Genomic DNA, 20394 nt, shown 5'->3' with positions numbered 1-20394 from the left:
TAAATGGAGCATATAGTTAATGTGGATACTCCTCTGGGGCCGTGGATGATAGCTGTGCCAGTGGGAAAGGGAATGCCTTTCCTGGGAGCCACAGGTCCAGATCCTAATAAGGAATCTAGAAATTAGTGGCTTTTTTTTTTTTAAGAGTATTTTAATACCAGGCTCAATTAGACTATAGAAAAAGGGCTTGCACTAACAAAATATACTGTTTTCCATACTCTGCCTCTTTTTCCACCTGCTTCCCACATTTAATGCATAATTTAAGCTGGACATAAGACACTTGCACCGTTTGCACTCTTTGGGACTAGGAATGCCCTGGTCCCTCACCAAAGGGATGTCCCTTGTCATGCACACAGGGATGGGATGTGTCTCCACCATTCACTGCTCAGCCCAAATCACTCTCCTGCACCGCTCCTCCTTCACCCCAAAGGCTCAAATTTCCTTTCTGGATGGAATATTCCCCCACACAGCCTTTAAAACCCAAATCCCCCTTTCAGAGGTAAATTCCCTTTAGAGATATAAGACTTTACAGATAGAAGCTTCTTTAAAGATGGCACTCCTTTATATGAAAGCTAACACAACCCAAATTTACTTTGGATACTAAAAATGTACAATAAAAGTCTTAAAAGGAAAATACTGTTTTCATTTAAAAGCCTCAGTGGTGAAGCAAAAATTTTCAACTGCTATTATTGTCAGCCCAGTCCCATTTGTATTTATGAGAGCCTAAAAACTTTACAAGTCCTGTAGTTGTACTTTGTTGTGGAACATAAAGTAGTCAGGTTACATTGTTTTGAAATTGATCAAAACATGCAGAAAGTAAAGCAGCAGTCAGCAATGCTGGAACTAAATCCCCAACGTTGATAAGCTGTCACCTCTCAGTGTTTCAAGCCCAGAACTGCAGTTAATTGTGGATAACTTTTCATAGTGTAAAGAATTAATTAATTAAGAAAATGAAAAAGCTTTATGTATGAAGGAGAGAATGAATCTAAAGCCATAACTGCCATACAATTTGCTAGAGTACATTTGATAAACTTCTATTGAGCACTCTCCTTTTCCAGGTTTCCTGGCTGCAGTGTTTCTTGTCCTACCTACCCCGACATTCGGCAACTTTGATGAAACAAACAAAAACCCCCATACCCAGCACTGGAACCGATTTTGTTTATTTTTAAACACCTTATTTCATTAAAACTACAGAGACCACTGGGCAGGAGAGACTTTGTGCTTCTCACCAGCACAGCACCACGCTCTTGTTGTGAAGAAAACTCCCTCCACCCAAATTACCCAGGGCTGAGCTGCAGGATCAGGATTTGGGATCCCCAGGCAGACTGGGTCGTTCTTCCACACTTGGCATTTTTCACGTTTGCTGAACAAATTCCGTTTTTAATTCCAAATGAAGAATTATGCAAATGGGACTCAAGTGCCTTTTGATGGAGCTGGTCTGAGCTTGCTCCTTTTGTCAGTTAATTTGCACTTACTTCATGCATATCTTTAACCCAACTGGCATGGTAATGTGCCACATATGTACTAAATTAAGGATGATTGTGCCTGATTGCCCAATTATGATACCAAATGTGTGAAAATAGTTGATAGGACATTCTGTGTGTTTTCTCTAAAAAGGCTCAGCGCGTTCAAAAATCTAAAAATAAAACCTAACAGTTAATCATAATGGTTTGGCTTGAAATGTGGAAAACTGATGAGAGGATTTAAAATGCAAGGAATTGCACCACAAATGAAAAGATTAAATTGTCCCATTGTTATATGCTCTGTGAGCATCCTTTAAAATGCCCCCACATTTTTTGGAGTCTGACACACTTCTGTCTGATGAGCTACAGAGGATGAACCAGCTATTTTTCATTTATTTGACAGAGTAATAATTCCTAACCCCAAATTCTAGATTGATAGGTGGCTCATATAATCTGTGACTTTCACTGTGTTTTAAAGCACTGTATCAACAGGACTTTTCTCCCAATTTTTCCAACCTTACAGTAATGCAAAGTTGGAGGCAAGAGGATCCAACCTGGAAAGCAAATTCCTCATAATTGATTCTCCTTTTTCTCAAGAGCAATTTCCTGTTTAACTGCAATTCCAACACAAACATGAGCAACATTATTTAACTTCTCTGCAAGGACTGTGGATGCTTCATCCCAGAAAAACCCTGGCATTCCTCCCAATTCCAGCAGTGGCAATTATTTTCCTGATTTGTGCACAGTTGTCATGGTCCCCATCTCGAGAGCACTGATGGTTTTATGGCAGAGATTTCACGCTGGCTAAAGACTGAAATGATTGTTTTCAAGACTGTATGAGCAAGGAAAGCAAAAGTGGAGGAAAGTGCAGGGGAGAAAGGACTCCAAACCATAATCCCATTAATTTAAGATGTGTTATGCATAAGGGATCTATTCCTGAGTTTAAGAGAGCTATTTTTTGATAACTTAATTACCTCTTATTCATTCAACACGCCCTTGAGACCAATATTCTAAGCTTCCACAGATTCAAAATGCCCACATTACGCTTAGGGTCAGCATGATGTGGACTTGTATTAAAAAGGAGTAAGATGGTGTGGAAATTTGAGGGGAACCCACACAGGACCTTTTCAAAAGTTGCAGCATGAAATGTGCTTACAACCTGAGCTCTGCAGCCTGCAGGTCAGAGACTGTGGGTTCACAATATTTGAAACAACATTGCTTTTTTTATTTGCAACACTTATATTTTCATTCCATCCATTTTTTTATGGCTTTGTTTGTGGGAAGAACAGTATTACAGTATTTAGTGTAGAAATCCTGTTGCACCTCTTTGGTTGGTTCTCAGTCTCATCCCCCTGCTTTCCCCACCTCCCTGCCACAGCTCAGCCTGCAGTGCTGGTATGAAATCAGGGAAATAAATTTATGAGAGGAAAAAATGCAGCGATAACCAAGGCCGCCTGTTTTCATTTACATTTTCCTCTCCGGGCTGTTATTATCCCTCCCTTTCTCCCGAGTTTTGGGATCTGTGTTTCAGCCCAGGCACGATGCTGCTTTGTGAGACACCATTAGCAGATATGGACAAAGGCCTTGGGAAGTTTTCTGGGAGCACAAACTGCAAAAAGAGCTGAAAAGAGCTGAGTGTGCTGGAGCTGCAGTGGCTCCCCACAAACGCTCTCGTGTGCTTGCGTGTCCTGGCAGGAACTGCAGCAGCCAATTTTAAGTCACTGTCTGAAAATGTTTTCTTCTAGAAAATTAATTCCTGAGTGTATGGAGCTGCACAGTAAATCTTGTTGGCAGGGCTGAGTTTTCCGTTCAGGACAATTCTGTTTAATCCATATCCTTGTCAGGGTTCAGCTGGCACCCAGCGTCCCGCCAGGAGCTGCAGGCTGAGGATTATCCTGCTAAAGCTGGCATTGTTTTAAAAAGTGCTCAGCAGCAAATCAGGGATGGAAGGTGGTGTTCAGGCAGTGATTTTAGTGAGTGATCAGGCAGTAATTTCAGTGAGTGATTATCTGTGGAAGCTGCCTGTGAGTGGTGATAGGTGAGCAGGGCAGCAGCAGCGTGCAGTGACAGCGCAGCCAGACCAGCAGCACACTGAGCCCTTTCAGCCACAGGCTCAGTCTGCTGGAAAAACGAGACCATCACGCACCACCAGACCACAAGGAATGCTTCTCCTTTTATTCATTCACTCGATTTTACAGCCACCCTCGCTTCACTTTGTGTCCCTGGCAGGGAAAGGTTCACCCTGCTCCTGCCAGAGCGTCCTTCCCTGCCATTCCTCTGCGGCTGACGGATTCCTCAGTGCTGATGTGACTTCTCAGAGGCTGTGCTGTGAACACAGCTACCAAATTAATCTCCCTGAAATCCACCTAACCCCCTCCTGCGAGCAGAAAGTGGCTCTGCCAAAACACCACACTTACAGCAGGGCGAACAGGCAGCAAACGGCAAATTCTGTTTGTACATCCGCGAGATTCGCTAAAAAGTCTCATTGTCCTCGTGTGTAATCTGTGAAGAAATGCACGTCCTGGAAAAGCAGCCTGTAATTTGTAGCACATGAGTGTGCTTTGGGGAAAATCAATCAAATGAACTAAGACGTGTTCTCAACTCCTAAACTAATGATCCTTCCTGTGAGCAGCATGAAACACCGGGCGAGTCCCAGATGGAATAAATCCTGCAGGTTTCAGCAAGGCTGTGACAGCTTGGACTACCTCAACAGTGCCCTAATTGTGCTGCAAACTTCTTAAGGTGGCCAGCAGTCAGCCTTTTCAAAAGCCTCCTTCTTCCCCAGCACTCCCAGGGCTAAACAAACAAGTTTACCAGTTAGCCAGAAGAGAATGCCAGATTTAATTTATACTCTTTCAGGGCTGATGTGCTTAAAAATAATAACTCTGAAAATCTGATTTTTGTCTTAAGAAATGCCAAGCAGCTGTGTAGAGGCATTCAGGGCTGGGACCTGAACCAACTTCTGTTGAGAGAGGAAATTAGGACCATTTTGTTACCCTGACAAAAATGAAATCTATGAGAACAGTAATTCCTTTGCAGAAAAAAATCAATAGTTTCAGCATGTTTTTAACGTGGCAATTTGCTATGGAACATCTTAACAATACCTCAGTAAATCACCAGTAGAAATCAGCTGCTGGCTTTGAGTGTGCAAGTACAGAACTGCATGAAAAATGTGTAGTCAAAGGAGAGGAAATCTCCCAGAATTGTGACTTCCTCACTTCTAAACTCATTGTGAAAAATCTGAGAATAGATACAGGTAAGAAGAACCTTGGTTTACATAGAGAAGTTACAAAACCGCCAAAATACAAATCTGTAACCCTAATCTGGCAAGAACTTCTACTAGAACTTCTTTCCCTCTGTGCCTCAGATCACCCATTTACAGAGTAAGGGTATTATTAAACAGAGAGGGGAAATTATTGAGCAGTTAATAGCCACAGCATGATCTTCATAGTCATATATAAGCACTAAATACCATTATTCAACAGATTCTGTAAAAGAAAATACAAGAAATTTCTCTGTGTTTGCCACATGCTGCTCTGATGACTGAGTAGTACAGACCATGCAACATTCATCTTGGTTTTTGTCATTTAGTAGTAGCAGCATAGACCTCACAGTGCCATTACTTATTTCAATGAGATGAAATGGGCCCAAAAATTGCTTTTAAAGAAAATTCAAGTCAGTTCTTAAACCTGATTAACTCTGCATTTAACCTCCTGAAAAATGCAGAACAGGAAATCCAAATTACACAAGGAAAATATGTTTAAAAATTATCTCTGACATAATTCCAAGGTTATCTCTGGATCAGATTGTCAGGGGATAGAATTTGCAAGCAAGCAGCAATAAAAAAATGCTTCTGCTATCAGCCATGAACAATTCCCTGATGTGTCTGTATTCCTCTCTGCCTCACCCCTGCTCAGTAATTAGAAATGTTGTGGCAGCTCTGAAAATGAGAAGTGACGCTCTTATTTCATATGTGCTCCAAAACACATCCACCAGAAGATCTGCAGCAAAGAAATATTTTCCAAAAGGAAATCAAATGATTTGTGTTTTACTTCATTGTAAATTCTCTGTGATGGATGCTGGAATTAATTAGGGAAATGTTGTGCTCAGCATCTTATACTGGAATAAGAATTCTTTGTGGAAGAATCATGCTGATGATCCATAAAACCTTATTATTGAATGGACAAGTTAAAGGAGCTCTAGATAGCTAAATTCAGTTCTAGGGAAGTGATTTGCCATCTTTCCTCACCATTTTTTATGCCTTTGAAAGCAAATGTGACCTGCTAGGATGCTCTGCTCTGTGCCAAGTTCTCCAGCTGAGTCCTCCCAGTTACAGCTACATCTGTAAATAATTTTTGAGTCAAACTCCCAAATCAAAACTTTGACAGTGTGAAGGTTATTGAAAAAACTTGCCTCTAGAAGGATACCACCACTGGCCATTACTAACTCTCACCTAGGTTGTTTACAGGTATTTCAATTATCTAACATAATTAGACACCAGGATGATAAAGCTCACTTAGATGCCTTGATGCAGGAGGGACCCCCTTTTTCCTTATCCAGAGCAAGGTTAGATAAAATGTGCCAAATATAAACTGCACAGGATGAAACAGCTGCTCTCAGGGGCTGGTGTGCACAGTATCTGTGTTTTAAAGGGCTCACTTTTAGAGCACTCCAGTCTAGTGCTGTGAACTGGATGCCTGGAGTGGCTGGGCTGCAGGAAACAAATGAATTTATCTAGAAAAGCATTCCATTAGCACTCCTGGAGACTGCCCCACCATGGGAATCAAACCACATTATCTGGGCACCACTCAGGGCTTGCTTCCACTGGACACTCCTGATCCAGAGTGATGCTGCTCTGGAGGCACCCAAAGCCAACCCTTGGGAAACAATGTGCTCCATTTCCATCAGCATTTTGTGTATATTTAGAGGTGAGAAGAGTGAACATGACAATGAGTTTGTGGTCAGCACAACAAGAGCTGTCAACACACGTCAGCCCCATGTCAACACATGGGCTCCTGCTACCCTTGGCGTGTTATTAATCCAACAAATCCCTCTGATGTCTTTGTTCTGGGCTCTTCTCTCGTCTGAAAATGCAGCTTGAGCTGTGCAAAGGCTCTGCACAAGCACTGCTGGCACAGGCATGGCTGTGCTGAGGGAGGGGACAGGGCAGGAACGCTCACCCAGCTGTCCCCTCATGTCCCTCAGCTCCTCTGGGCGCAGAGTGGGGCTCCTTCCTCAGCCTGCACCAACACCCAGCTTGGGGAGCAGTGAGGAAGGAGCAGAAACTAAAATCAGAAGGAAGGAGGTGCCTTGCAAGGCAGCAGATGGTGCAGAGCCCATGGAGCCTGGCTGTCCTTGTCCCCTGCGAGCCAGGGTCACCTCCACAGCTCCCAGAGCCTGAACCAGGACCAGGACATTTCCCAACCCAGGGGCGTTTGGTCTCCCAGAGTTTTGGTTTCCATACAGTTGTTTGGTTTATGTGACTGTGCACTACTTCAGAAACGGATGTCAGCTTTCCAAGGAGGCTGTGGGGAAATTCAGGCTTATGGGAAACCTTCAGCTCAAACAAAATCTGAGTTCTCACAAAACTGTCCAGACCTTTTCGCAATTACCTTACATCACACACAGGGTTTGAGCAACTCTGGATCATTTCACAGCTCAGCTTCTTATCTTTTTATAGTTCTGCTACTGTGGCTCCATTCTTTCCCATATGAAGAAACTTAATTAATATTTTATACCCTTACTAGATTGTGAATACAATTTGCCATAAGAGTACAGAAAAAGCAAATACACTTTGTCCCCTGCCAACAGAAAATCCTTAACAGCTGTTTATTGCTCATTTGCAAAACATAAGAGCAATGGAATTCCATTACTTAGAGAAACTGGCTGTTCCATGATATCCTTGGCAACAAACACCACACTTATCTTTTTGAACAATAGACTCTCAAAGTTTCTGCAGCCTACAAAAATAAGACAGTGAGGAAGACTTTTTCTTTAACTGCAAAATGCCAAACAATGGGAACTGACTCACCGTCAGCTGCATTGCTTCATGAAAATGAAACTTTTCCTTGCTCTCTCTCCCCCCCAAAAAAGAAGAAATTTGCTCGCTGCAAATTTAGAGAAAAGTTTCATGCAACCATCTCCTTCACAGGAAGAGCTTTTAATTGAGGTCAAGACTTTGGCAAAATGAGGAGAAATTCAGACTGCAATCTGAGTAATGTAAGAACTCACAAACAACATTAAAGGAGTTACTTGGGTTTATGATAAACCATAGAGAAATCACAGAGTGGAATTTTCCCTGACTGCTCAAAACTTAAATACCAAGAAAAATAACATCATGCTTTACACCACAGATTCTTCACATATGGTTTTAACTAAGTAACTTCCAAGTTTCCAACAGCTTAAAAAAGAACTATCTATGGCATACCAGAGAGATGCGAGCTCCTCAGAAAGTCAGGACATGCACATACCATCCATAATCTGCTTTCTATATTTAGGGAAGGACTATACCTAAAGCCCTGGAGGTCAGCACTGAATCAAGCCCAGCATATTTTCACAGACAGATGTTCTAGACAGTGTTTACCACAGTCCACTCTCCCAAGCCCACAGCAAATGTGCCATGTGAGGAGCTGCAGCCTGCACTATTAAAAGGAGTGTATTCTCTTACCTCAATAATCCTGTCGTGGATTTGCAGCCCTCCTTCCTTAGCAGCAGGCCCACTGTCAACTATTTTGGAAACGAAAATTCCTTCGCTGGATGAGCCATCCTGGTTGTCCTTCAGGGATGAAAAGGAGAACACATCATTGTCCCTCTCATCTGCCCTCAGCTGAAGCTTGTCCATGCCACAACAGTGCAAGTAATTTGAGAGAAATATTCTTACTGATGTCTTAATATGGAATTACTTTGTGCTAATGAGAACACCTGATACTCTGATTTTGAAAGATTAAGCAACCAGGGATGGGTTTCCATTAGGTAAATTAGTTGCTTGATAATCATTTTCCTCTGACTTAGGCCAGCTCAGGAGTAATTGTCGTTACAATTATTCTCACAGCAAAATCCAGTGAGACACAGCCTGCTTGCACATCAAACATAAGACAACAGTGCAATTTTCATTTTTAGTTGCACAGCTTTTGCTCTGGAGACTTGAAAATAAACCCATGAAAACACCTTACACCTAACAAGGTATTTTCATATTTCTGTGTATTGTGCTTCTACCAGTGCAGAACAATGTCTCAGAAAGTTGAAAAACTCCAAAGAAAGAATAACTTTCAAGTGAATTCACTAGGAATAAATTGTGATCAATGTCAGATTTCTGAGCAGCCAAGAAGTAGTTCTGAATACTTTCTAAATTACTAGGACAAGGTATAATCCACTCCTTGATGTAATTAAAGTCATATGCAGCAGCTCCAGCCAACAAGCATCCCAAAAAAATCCATTAGTGAGTGTGTGGTGCAGGAAACATCTGCTGAAATCACAGAACTCAAAACCAAGCTGTTTAAGTTCCATCCCTTCACCTGCACACAGAGAGCTGCTGGATCCCTGCTGGAAAGGAGAGTAAATATTTTATATTTTTTTTTAATGAAAGGGGCTAAAGTTGTGGCTCTCAGCCCATGAAGTTCACAGCAGTAGGGTCTGAGAAAGAGACACCGTGGGTTTTATCACGTTGGGAGGGTACTGCACTGGGATTAGTGGTGCTGGCTGTGATGAGATGCAAGGAGAAAAGGCAGCGTGGTTAATGGACATCCACACAACCCCAATGGAAGAGCTGCTCTGAAAGAATCCCAAGGGGACCAAATGCTTGTCAGCAACATTTTTTCCTCCAAGTGTTGACCTACATGCTTTTCCCAACTGGAAAGGGCAAACACATTTTAACAATTAACATACCACGCACGGCCGGCCACCAATAATATTAAATCCAAGAGATCCAGAGTCCCGATGGAGGACCAGAGTCAGTGCTTTAGTTTCTTCACCCTGCAAAGAACAGACAAACACACTCAAAACAGGGTGTCTGAGGGGTAAAACAGCACAGATAATACTTCTACCCAGGTTTGTTGTTGGGTTGGTTTCTCATTTTTGTTAAATCCCCTCGTAGTTTAGAGACAAATGTTTGGAATAACTGTGCAGCTCCCAGTGGCTGCTCCAGCCACCCCACTGAGCTCCAGCAGCAGAGCCTCCCCTAAGATTTATGTGTCTGTTTTATTGAGATCTACACTGAGACACTTAACAGCAGCAGAAGGGGTTTATATGCAATGCTGGTTCCTGCAACTACTTGACCCAGTCAGATGTGATGTATTATGTAAAATACTCCACGTTTCCAGTAGTCAAACTCTTTGAATTTCCCAGGGCTTGGGGGTGACTGAACCTCAGGACTGGAGCCTTGCATTGCCTCTCTCTCCTGCTGACTACGTGACATTGTTTTAAGTGACATTGTTTTAATCAGTATCAAACACAAAATTCTCTGCAGAGTTTTACAAAACAGCATTAAACAGAACTGTGACAAATTTTGCCACAGGCCCAGAATGGCAATTGCTATTCACAGCACCTGCCGTGCGTGATTTTTTTGCTCTGGCATTTTAAGACCAGCAAAACAGAAATCTCCCATCACTGAAAATTATTATGGTAATTCCCTAAAATATGAAATTCTTCAGTGAATAGTTTTCTGGACAAACAGCATACAACAAAGATGTAATATTTGGGGGGCTGTGTGAACAGATTTTGTTATTTTTCTAATCCTGGTCTCTCATCCCAGCTTGTTCCTAACTACCAACTCCTACAAAATGTCCTTTATGACCCAGGGATGCTACTTAGGCCTAATAACTTGTATGAAGACAAAATTAAGTGGGTGAACTGTTAAAGACAACTAAATGTTCACAATGTTCTCCCTTCAGTCTCAATCTAGTGTTGTTATTTACAGCAGAGCACTACAAAAAGCCCTCTGAAAAACAACATTTAGAGATCAGAATAGGATCTGTGTGTGCATCTAGAGACAGAGATGAATTTTCCTACCTCCAAAATCATTTTCTTTGTTTTATCCAAGAGGTGAAAAAGTTATGAACACAAAAAAAGTTTGAGGAAGTTCTCTTAAAAGTCTGGTTTTCATAACCAATTAATGACAAAAATTGCAACAGTTACATTGTAATTCAAGGCAGATGGTTTTGGTTCGTGCATTTTCCTTCTAACATGTCAATTTGAAGTTGTCAATCAAATATTAACGTCTATTAAAGTCATGAAAAATGTCAGGGTAATCCTGGATTACTGAATTACTGGCAGAGATTGGGGATGATAAGGAAGCTCAGTTCCCTGGCAGAGCTCCACTGACCAGAGCACGCTCTGAGCTCCAGCAGCCCCACCTGAAATGTGCTCTACAACCTCCACGTCACTTTCTGATCACTATCTACCCTAATTTATGATCCACACACAAATAGACTTGGACCTGGTGCAGAGGAACATGAGCAAACTCTGGCTGATTCCATTTGAGTCTGCCTGCACTTGGCAGCAGTGAGAAGCAGGTACCCAGAAGAGAAGTGAAAAATGAAGTAAAATCTGTTTCCCTGCAAGTCTACAGACCCAGACCTCAGACAGGATTTCAAGGAATAAATTTCCAGTCCTGTGGGACCACTCTCAAGGACTGATGATTCTGGATGTGAAAGACAAGCACATGCTAGCATGACTGTTTCCTTCCATTATCCCTATTTAAGAGGGCAAATCAATTACAACAATCAAAAAACAATTACAACATCGCTCTCAAGACACTTTCAGTAATTAGAGTTGCCTGTTTTCATTAAAGCCTCCTTGTGAGGCTTTGATTTGACACTTTTACACCTGGCTGAACAAGTATTAAAGCAGGTGGGATTGAACCAGTCGGGTTGTGAGGGAACAGAAACAACTAACGCAGCTTTCTGTATGTACTTCTGACAAAGTACTTCTGTCTACAGGGGTTTTAAAGGCATTTCCAGGTTTTTCTGGTGGCTTTGTGCAGTGTCTCCATGCTCCCCATGGCAGCAGTCACGTTGCAGCCCCACTGTGGGTGCAGAAGTGCCCAGCCCTGGGACAGAGCAGCACCTTGCTCTGACACTGGGTCACTTCTGCACGCCCACATCTCATCTTTTAACAACTCCTTCAACAACCTCCTCCTTCTCTTCACAAGGAAAACACCATGCAAATGATTTTTCCAGGGCTCTGCCTTTCTCTCCCCCTCCAAGATGTGGCATTCCAGCAGAGCAGTGATTAAGCAGTGAGGTAACTGTGGAAATGTGGTGGCCAGGGGCCAGCCCTGCTCCGGCAGCAGACCTGATGGTTCCTGGCATCTTGTATTCCCACAGCTGAACAGAACTCTTAAACATAATTCTTGAAATTACTGTACTTCCCAGCTGAGTAATGTGCAGCTAATAGACTGCCTTTCCCTTTAGACAGCAAAGACTAATTTCTTTGGTAGTGCTGTGGCTAAAAAGCCTTTGTCTTTACCAGAGGAGGCATCTCAGCTCCTTCTTCACTGGTGAAAGGGCTGCCAGGACCTGCCTGGCCCATCCTGCCTGAGAAAAACACATCATCTTGCTTTAAAGGACTTCATCTGGCTCTCACAGAATTCAAATCTTTGCCACCACCACCACAGAGGCTCTGAATGTCAGATCAGAACTGGTTCTTGCCTGGCTGATCCATTTAAAGTCAGCTCCTGTCTCTGGTTGCCAGGAGAGCAGAAAGGTTTCCACCCTGGGCTGTCAACTGCTTCTGATTCCCTCTCCCCTTGCCCCTTCCCAAAGGACTTTGCTGGCTGTGTAAATAAGGATTGACCAGATCAGCTTATCAAGAGGTGTGCACAGGGCTGTGTTTCACCAAGGATTAAGCCTTGTTTGAATTGTACAAGTTTTTTTCTCGATTGTTTAGACTTTGATATTTCAGGATTGACATGTCTGATGGAAGGAAATACTAATTTTGACCTCCTAATACTCCACCTTCCCTCCCACTCCATCCTCAATAAGCCTCTCCTCTTTCCATCATGGAATAAACAGACATTCTCTGAATAAACCTTGGAACTGTACACAGTAAAACTGAAGTGTTCCCTCAGTGATAACACACAAGGGCAACACAACTGGGGTCACTTAAGGCACATCTACTGCTTAAGGGGGTTATAAAATTGTGAGAAGCTTACAGATGAGTGTGTGTATAAAAAATATATTTATTTATGTCTTCTCTCAATATGGCTATGGGGGTGTTATAGAACTCACCTCAGAAATTATTGATGAAAGCACAGCAAAGCTGTGATTCATCCAGCATCACAAACAAGGTCTATGCTAAGGTGAATCCCCACCTGGGTCTCCAAAGTTGGGTCTTTAAAGAATGGGCTAATGTCACTCAATATGGTACTTTCCCCTTTCACTAAGCATTTAAACACAACTGTACATGGGGATTTCTTCTGTTTGACTACAGATCTGATTTATTCTGGATTGGTTCTACATCTGCAGCAACAGGCAGGAAAGCCAGAAAACCCCTTTTCTCCATGTACTGAGGACCAGAACCTCCCACAGTAAGTTCTGCAATCACCACTTGTAAGCTATGGATTGTTGGTGCTTAGCACAGACCAAGCTACTCCATCTGAGAATGTATGAAATATGAATAATGGTCATTATTTAAATAATAATGACAGCAAATTGGTTATTTCACACTACCATACCGTTATTTAAATTGGTTATTTCACACTACCATTCCTCTAATCCCTGTGTTCAGGGACATAACCCGTAGGAAAATTTATAAATCTTGCTGAGCGCTCCTGCACAGTCTGTGCTACTGTCTCTGAGAAAACAACCCCACATTTGGAAGCCTGCAAAGAGGGAAAGCATCCCCTGCACGGGGTGACCACCACAGGTCCTTCACTAAACTCTGTGTGTCACAAAGATGCCAGTTTGCTGTTGGTGCCTGCCTGGGAGCTGGGCAGCAGAGCTGTTGGTGTTGGCCAGCTGCCCAAAAAGCTGTGAAAGGCACGGAGCTGAGTGAGCGCCGGCCCGGGGCTGCGGTGACACGACACCTCGCAGCTTTCCTAGCCTGGTGGCTGCTCCAGAGAACTGCACAACAGCCCTTTGTAACCGGGCTGGACCCAGCACAGGGGCCTGCGCCAGCTGGACCCATAAATCTGGTAGGAAGTGCAGCTGAAAATATGTATCAGGAACGTTTGCAGCTGAGAAGGAGCAGCTCTCAGGATTGCAGCAGCTCCTGACACTGAACAGAGCTAAAAGATGCAAACCCAACATCATCAGCATTAGCCATGAAAAAAGGGTGGTGTGAGAATAAAGGAGGTCAGGGATGAGGAGGTAGGGACTGGGTGAGACGGTTTCTGACAGCAGGACAGTGTGCAGGGCTCTCCTGCCATCAGCAGTGGACATGGAGCTCTGTGCCAGGCCGAGGGAGCAGAAATCCTCCAGAATGCTACAGCAAAGAGCTGCAGGAAAAGGGGGAGACAGAACTGTCCTGAACCTTGATATGACTCTGAACCCCCCACTTATTTTAATGTTATAACTAAGATTTTGACCACCACACACCCAGTACTGCCTGAAGTTAGAACAGTTCATTTATATTGAAATATTTTCTGGTTTGAGTTAGGAAAAGAGGATGGGTTCTGTCCTGGATTCCTAAGAAGGTTAAAAAAAAAAAAAAAGAGATCCTCTGACATGAAGTTTTATTTCCTTTACACAGCTTTTAGAGCCTCAACATTAGCAGAGGTGTGAATACAGATGTTTGACAGTTTTGAACAGTTTAATACTGCTGTGTCTGTGGTAGCACATTCCAGGTCACTGGGAGGACTCTGAATGTCTTCATTTAAAAGATAATTGGCTTCTAGGGCTTCCCTCGCTGGGGAGCCTCATTCCAATTAAAACTTGGGGATTGCTGCAGCTCTGGCTTTTGATTCTGGTCATTTTATAAATGGTCTAATTTTGAGGGGTTGAAATCAAGTTAATTTTTCCCTTCCTAATTAAAGAACCCTGTGTGACACTGAGAAAGAAATCACAAGTACACAGCAGAGGTATTTGGATGTCACAAAGATGATGGCTGCAGATCCTGAAATAGCTGCTGAGGTGTCCGTGTCACATCACAGTTAATCCCAAAGGCTGCATTTTGTAGGAAGCCCTACTGTGGGATGCCAGGTGAGCTGGGGCTCTGGAAAGCATTGGGGTCACAGCAGCTTCTTCCAATGCACTCCACTTTGTGGGACCCCTGGGAGTCAATTTCTGCTGCTTTAATACCATTTCCAGCCCTGGAAATTCCACTTTCAGAGTTTTCTTCGGGGAAGAGAACCAAGAGAAAACAGTAACACCGCGACCTTGTTACTTTCCTGTGCGAGTTACCGTATGGGAGTCCAGCCTTAAAAACGCACCTACAGAAAGATGCACCTATAGATGCCCCGCTTAAAGCCGTACCTATAGAAAGCGGCATGTTACGGATATTAAACCCCAAAGCTCAGCTATTTGAAAGGATTTGCGGCCGGGTGGGCTCTCCAGGAGAAACCCTGCATAGGGAACGCTCCGGGCGCCGCGCACGGGACAGGGCGCATCCCCCGGGACAGGGCGCGGCGCATCCCCGGGGATAGGGCGCATCCCGAGGAACAGAGCACATCCCCGGGGATAGGGCGCATCCCGAGGGACAAGGAGCAGCCCCAGGGACAGGGTGCAGCGCATCCCCAGGGACAGGGTGGAGCGCATCCTCGGGGACAATGAGCATACCGAGGGACGAGGCGCATCCCGAGGGACAAGGAGCATCCCCAGGGACACGGCACATCCCCAGGGACCCCGGGCAGCGCGGGGCCCACCCTTACCTTGCCGGGGGAGGCTGCGCGGGCGCGGGCCAGCGCGTCCAGGCGGGCGCTGTACTGCGTGAAGCGCTTCTGGTATCGCAGCGCCGTCACCTGCAGCTCCAGCTGCGCCGCCGCCAGCCGCGACAGCAGCGACTGCTCCCGCTTGCCGGCGCGCAGCGCCTCCTTCTTGAGCGCCTTCTCCAGCGCGGCCGCCCGCGCCTGCAGCGCTGCTCCGTGTGCGCGCAGGGCCCGCAGGCAGCCGTGGCCGCCGGCGCGGCGCTCGCCGTGGGTCAGCACCAGCCCGCAGCCCTGCTCGCAGAGCCCCGCGGGCCGCGCCTCGCAGCGCTCCCGCATGTGCGCCTCCACATCGCGCAGGTTGAGCACCTGGCGGCAGCCGCGGTTGCGGCACTTGGCCGGCGAGAAGTCGCAGGTCTCGGCGTGCTCGCCCAGGTGCTGCAGCGGCACCACGGCCTCGCAGCCCCGCGCGTGGTTGTCGCACTTGATGTCCAGCTTGAGGATGAGGCTCTTGAGGGGCAGGACGTGGTTGAGCTCCTTGGTGGAGATGCGCTGGCAGTTGACGGGGCAGCTGCCCTGCTGCACCACCCAGGGCAGCACGCAGCCCGCGCAGAAGACGTGTCCGCACGGGGTGGTCAGCGGGTCCTCCAGCACTTTGTTGCACAGGTTGCACTTGAAGTCGGGATCCACCTCCCCGCTGAAGCGATCCAGCTCGAACCCCATCCTCCTTCCGCTCCGCCGCCAACAACCGAAGAAAAGAAAAAAAACCAAACAAAAAAGCCCAGAAAAAGTACCCGGAGTGCGCGGACGGGCCGGGGGGAGAGGCGCAGAACGGGAATAAATAAGAAGGAGCCGCTCCCGCCGCCGCCCCAGAGGCAGCTGAGCCCCCGGGCCGGCCCGCGGCCGTGCCCCGTCCCGCGGTCCCGGAGCGCCCGGGAGGAGCCGCGGCCGCGCCGCCGCCTGCGCGCAGGGCCCGCCCCCGGGCCTGGCCCCGCCCCGGCCCCGCCCCCAGAGCCGCCCTCAGCCCGGGGGTCCCGGCCGGACAAGGGGGCTTTGTGTGCGGAACCGGCGGGGCAGGGATCCGGCAATGCTGCCCCTTCCCCCGAGGGCGGGAACGGGGCCCGCGGGCAGCGCCGCACACGGGAGGGGAAGGGAGACACACACGCTTGGCGAAGCGGGGGGAGAGAAGGCGAGCGGGGACAGGGAGGGATGGAGGGGAGGGGGAGCGCACGGAGGGTCGCGTTAGGTGTGACAGGGTGAGACCGACGGGCTGCGGGCAGCGGGGACAGACAGGGTGACCGCTCGGAGCGGTGTGGGACACACAGGGCAGGGGCGGCCATGCCAGCCTGGAGCTGCTTCGTGTAGTGGATGTCCCTGACTGTGGCAAAAGGTTTGGAACCGGATGGTCTTTAAGGTTCCTTCCAACCCAAACCATCCAATGGCTCTGTGATGACTTTTGGAAAGGGCACTTATGGAGAGCCAGGCCAGCCAGCCTGGAGGTACTTGGTGTATTAGAGGTGTCCCTGATTGTGGCAAAAGGTTTGGAACCAGATGGTCTTTAAGGTTCCTTCTAACCCAAACCATCCAACAGCTCTGCGATGACTTTTGGAAAGGGCACTCATGATGCTGCCCCTCGGGTCAGGTTCTGGACGAGCTGCTTAGAAATTGGGCTGACTGCTCAGCCCTCAGGTGGTAATTCTTTCATTACCGACGAGAAAAAGTGCAAACAGAACAATCTGCCAGTGTGTGAGGGACTGAAACACTAAGGGTTAATGATTTGCAGAAGCACCAGGGTGCTCTGCTGAGGGCAGGTTTGCACCCTGCAGCCGAAGGGGAGGTGAAGAGGTTTTGGGTGTGTGGTGGCAAAACCTCTGATCCACCCAGATACAGGAGACATGGACACACACCACCGGAGGATGGCCACAGCAAATCAACCTTTGTTTAGCAACAAACTGAGTTTTGGGCCGGTAAGAAACAGACCCTGTGGAGGTGGGGTGTGGCTTTCTGTCATGCCCATGTTCTCGCTTACACACCTGGCTCAGGTGTAGATGCCCTCCCGGGGCAGGTATTGGGACATTCACATGCAGACCTGAGCATTTTCATCCCTTCTGAGAAGGCACAACAGGCTCAGCTATGCAGTCATGTCTGGCCATAAACCATTAAAGATTCCCAAAGTGCCCCCAGACTCATGATCCACAGTGCTGCAACAGAGAGTGGAAAACTCCAGCTCCAGGAGAAGCACTAGCACCTGAATCTGAGCGTGTGTTATCCCACTGCATTTAATGTGACATTTATGTAGGAACAGATACTTTATTTATTAACTTTATGTTCTATTAATTTCTTCCAGCCCTGATGGATGAAGGCTGAGCCCATCACTTTGACAAATGGGCATCAAAACTGCAGCAGTCAAATCTTGTTTCTGGATCCACGGGTGATCATATCTTTCCTCTCCACTGTCTGCTCTTATCCTTTTTTTCTCTTTCTTCCTAATTATTTTCTTCAGTGATCTCTTTATACTTTTACATTGCTCTGTTGCTGTAGATAATGCCCAGAAGAGCTATGTACCTCCTTTCCCTTGCATACGAATTGTTCCAAAATAAACTTGCCATACATTTTATATAAACAGAAATACTCCATTCAGTGTCATTTCATTTGAACCCCCCCAAGGGATCTGTGAACAAGAACCTCAGTTCACAGAGCACAGTGCTGTCCACACCCTCATGGAGAAGGGATGAGATTGTTCTGTGTTTGCACAGGCTGCTAATGCCCCATTGCTGCCAGTTGGATGTAGCTCATTAAAAGTCACCCCTTTTGATACCATTCCTGCCCAGGGATGGTTGAAAAGCACTCCTGAATATGCTGTAAAAAGCCAGCCAGACCACACCTGAAGCACCAGACACAGCGTTAGGCAAAAGCAATTTCTCCTACAAGGCAGATATTCAAGTACTGAAAAAAAAAAGCAATAAAAGAGAGCAGCTTTGTTCATTGTGGATAGTGATGCAGAATTCTCACGTGCACCAGAGCCACAGAGCAGCTCAATTGTTCCTTTAATGTGTTTTGCTTTATGGCAAAGCAGAAGCCAGCAAGAAACTTCAGCTTCAAGTGACCTTTGGTGTATGTCTGTGATGTCCCAGTGAAATGACTTTCTGGATGCCTGGGATGATTTTTTGTGTGTTGGTGACCTCTAGAAGGTAATGAGACTCGTGGTTACACAACTGCGTTCCCATTTCAGTCCCAGGCAAGTATTTTTTAGTGCTAAGGTTTTTCCTTTTTCAAATCTGAATTCCATCTGTAGTGCTCATTCTAATTATTAATGTTCCATAAAGTTTGAGGTTGCTTTTGGCTGCATATATTGCCCTGCTGAAGGGAGCATGCATCAGTATTTAGGGTGATATACCTAACTAAGGAATTTTTAACAGATTTGGTCCTTTTTTTAAGGAAAAAAAAAGCAGATGATGTCATAGAGAACTGTGCATGTAGGTTTCTGTTAACTCCATCCGAAGGTTGTGTGCACTGCAGGGTGATAAAATTTAATTAATACATGTACATTGCTGACTTTTGGGTTATTCTAATTAAACTGTGGTAGTGATTCTCATACTTCTTCTTGTGCTTGACTGCCTTTTGCATCTCCCTTGTCTTTGCCATCTGTTTCTCCTCAGGATATCTCTGCTCACATGGCCCTGCTGCCATTCCCCTTCCCTCAATGCCCTTCTCCTCCTGCACCCCTGGGGATGCAGCCCTGCCCTGCTGGGTCCCCACACTTCAGCTGCACTGGCATTTCACACCTCCCCAACAGGAATCTCTTCTTTTGCAGTTTGCCACAAAAACTGGGATTGCTGTTACCAACCACAGCATCTGCACCTCCCAAGGGCATTTAAATGAAATAAGGGCATTTAAATGAAATAAAACTTCACTCTCCCTGCTCGGGGGATGCACAGAGTCCAGCTGAGGGGGTTCAATGCTCATTGCTGTAGGTGCTGTGTCCTCTGATGGGGAAATCCAGCAGGTTTGGGGTTGCTGCTCCAAATCAGCGACCATCACCTCACAACCCCCAGTTTATAAACTGCCCCATGTGCTCTGGATGGTTGTAAATAGAAATAAATTAATTCCTTCAGCGATTGCTGTGGAGGTTTGGGTTTAGGATTTCAAAGTTGTCACTCCAGGATGCTCGAGGCCGTTGCCTGAAGGCAGGGGCAGAGCTTTTATTGATTTCCACCAGGGTGACGTCAGGACCAGGTTCCTTGGGCTATTTGAAACTACACAAATATTTGGATGGAAAATATAGGCAAGAACTGGAATAACATTTTCGCTTGGAGCCGTGGCCGGGCAGATGCTGTGCTGAATTCTGTGATACACTTTAATGTGACATTTATGTAGGAATAGATACTTTATTTATAAATTAAAGCTTTTGAAGGCCACTGCAGCCTTGCACTGAGATTACAGCTTGGAGTCCTGACAGGGAATTGAAGTTCCCCTCTCCCTGCTGCCTGTATCCATGAGAGAAAGCACAAATGGAGCTTTCCCTACTGGAGGCACATTTCTGTTCTCCTTTAGAAAAAAAAAGAGAAAATTCTGAAAAGCAGCCTCTCAACATGAGCCTTTAATGTTCTTTTCAAAGCCTGAGGTTTGTAACTGACGAGAGGTTTGGGTTCCAGGGCTGAAATTACATTGCCCCAGCTAAGGAAGGTCGTTTTTATTTAGTAAATTCTCTCACCCTCAGAGGCACTGCTGGGGTGGGACCATTAGGGCTCTCCCATTTAGCTTTGCTCCCCTGCCAAAGGAAGGGTGAGGAAACGTCACTTTGGGATGCAGCACAGGCAAAAATGCCAGCTCTCAAAGGGCTGCAAGAACGAGGGGTTTGCTGCAGGTTTCACTCAGATTGTGGATTTTTTTTCCTGCTGCTGTGAAGTTTCCAGTCCCAAAGAAAATCAAATACAATTCATCTCCACCTGCCTTTTGTCCATAAAGGCTGGCATCATTTTACGCTGGATTATGAAGGCTCTGCAGGAAATCTGATTTTTTTAAAATTATTTTTTGCATCAGTTTGCTTTTAAAAAGGGGGAAATGATGAAGTAATGCAGAGAAAGAGTAGAGTCCCTCTCCGTGTCAGTCACTTGGGTAATTCTGACAAAT

At 45.8% G+C, this 20394-nt stretch overlaps 1 protein-coding gene across 1 annotated transcript in view; it reads right to left on the bottom strand.

Annotated features, from left to right (window-relative positions):
- The window catches only part of PDZRN3 (PDZ domain containing ring finger 3), a 130335-nt gene extending 114097 nt beyond the window's left edge, over positions 1-16238 (bottom strand). Inside the window, exons 1-3 of the mRNA XM_005490170.4 lie at positions 15268-16238; positions 9348-9434; positions 8131-8238 (exon numbers count right to left, since the gene is read on the bottom strand). Of these exons, the coding sequence (XP_005490227.1) occupies positions 8131-8238; positions 9348-9434; positions 15268-15984 (912 nt within the window). The 5' untranslated portion in view covers positions 15985-16238. The remainder of the gene's footprint in view (positions 1-8130; positions 8239-9347; positions 9435-15267) is intronic.
- Between the last annotated feature and the right edge of the window lie 4156 nt (positions 16239-20394).

The sequence above is a fragment of the Zonotrichia albicollis genome, chromosome 12 (genome assembly GCF_047830755.1).
Source record: "Zonotrichia albicollis isolate bZonAlb1 chromosome 12, bZonAlb1.hap1, whole genome shotgun sequence".
NCBI classification, from domain to species: Eukaryota; Metazoa; Chordata; class Aves; order Passeriformes; family Passerellidae; genus Zonotrichia; species Zonotrichia albicollis.
This window is presented reverse-complemented; position numbering and strand designations above follow the sequence as displayed.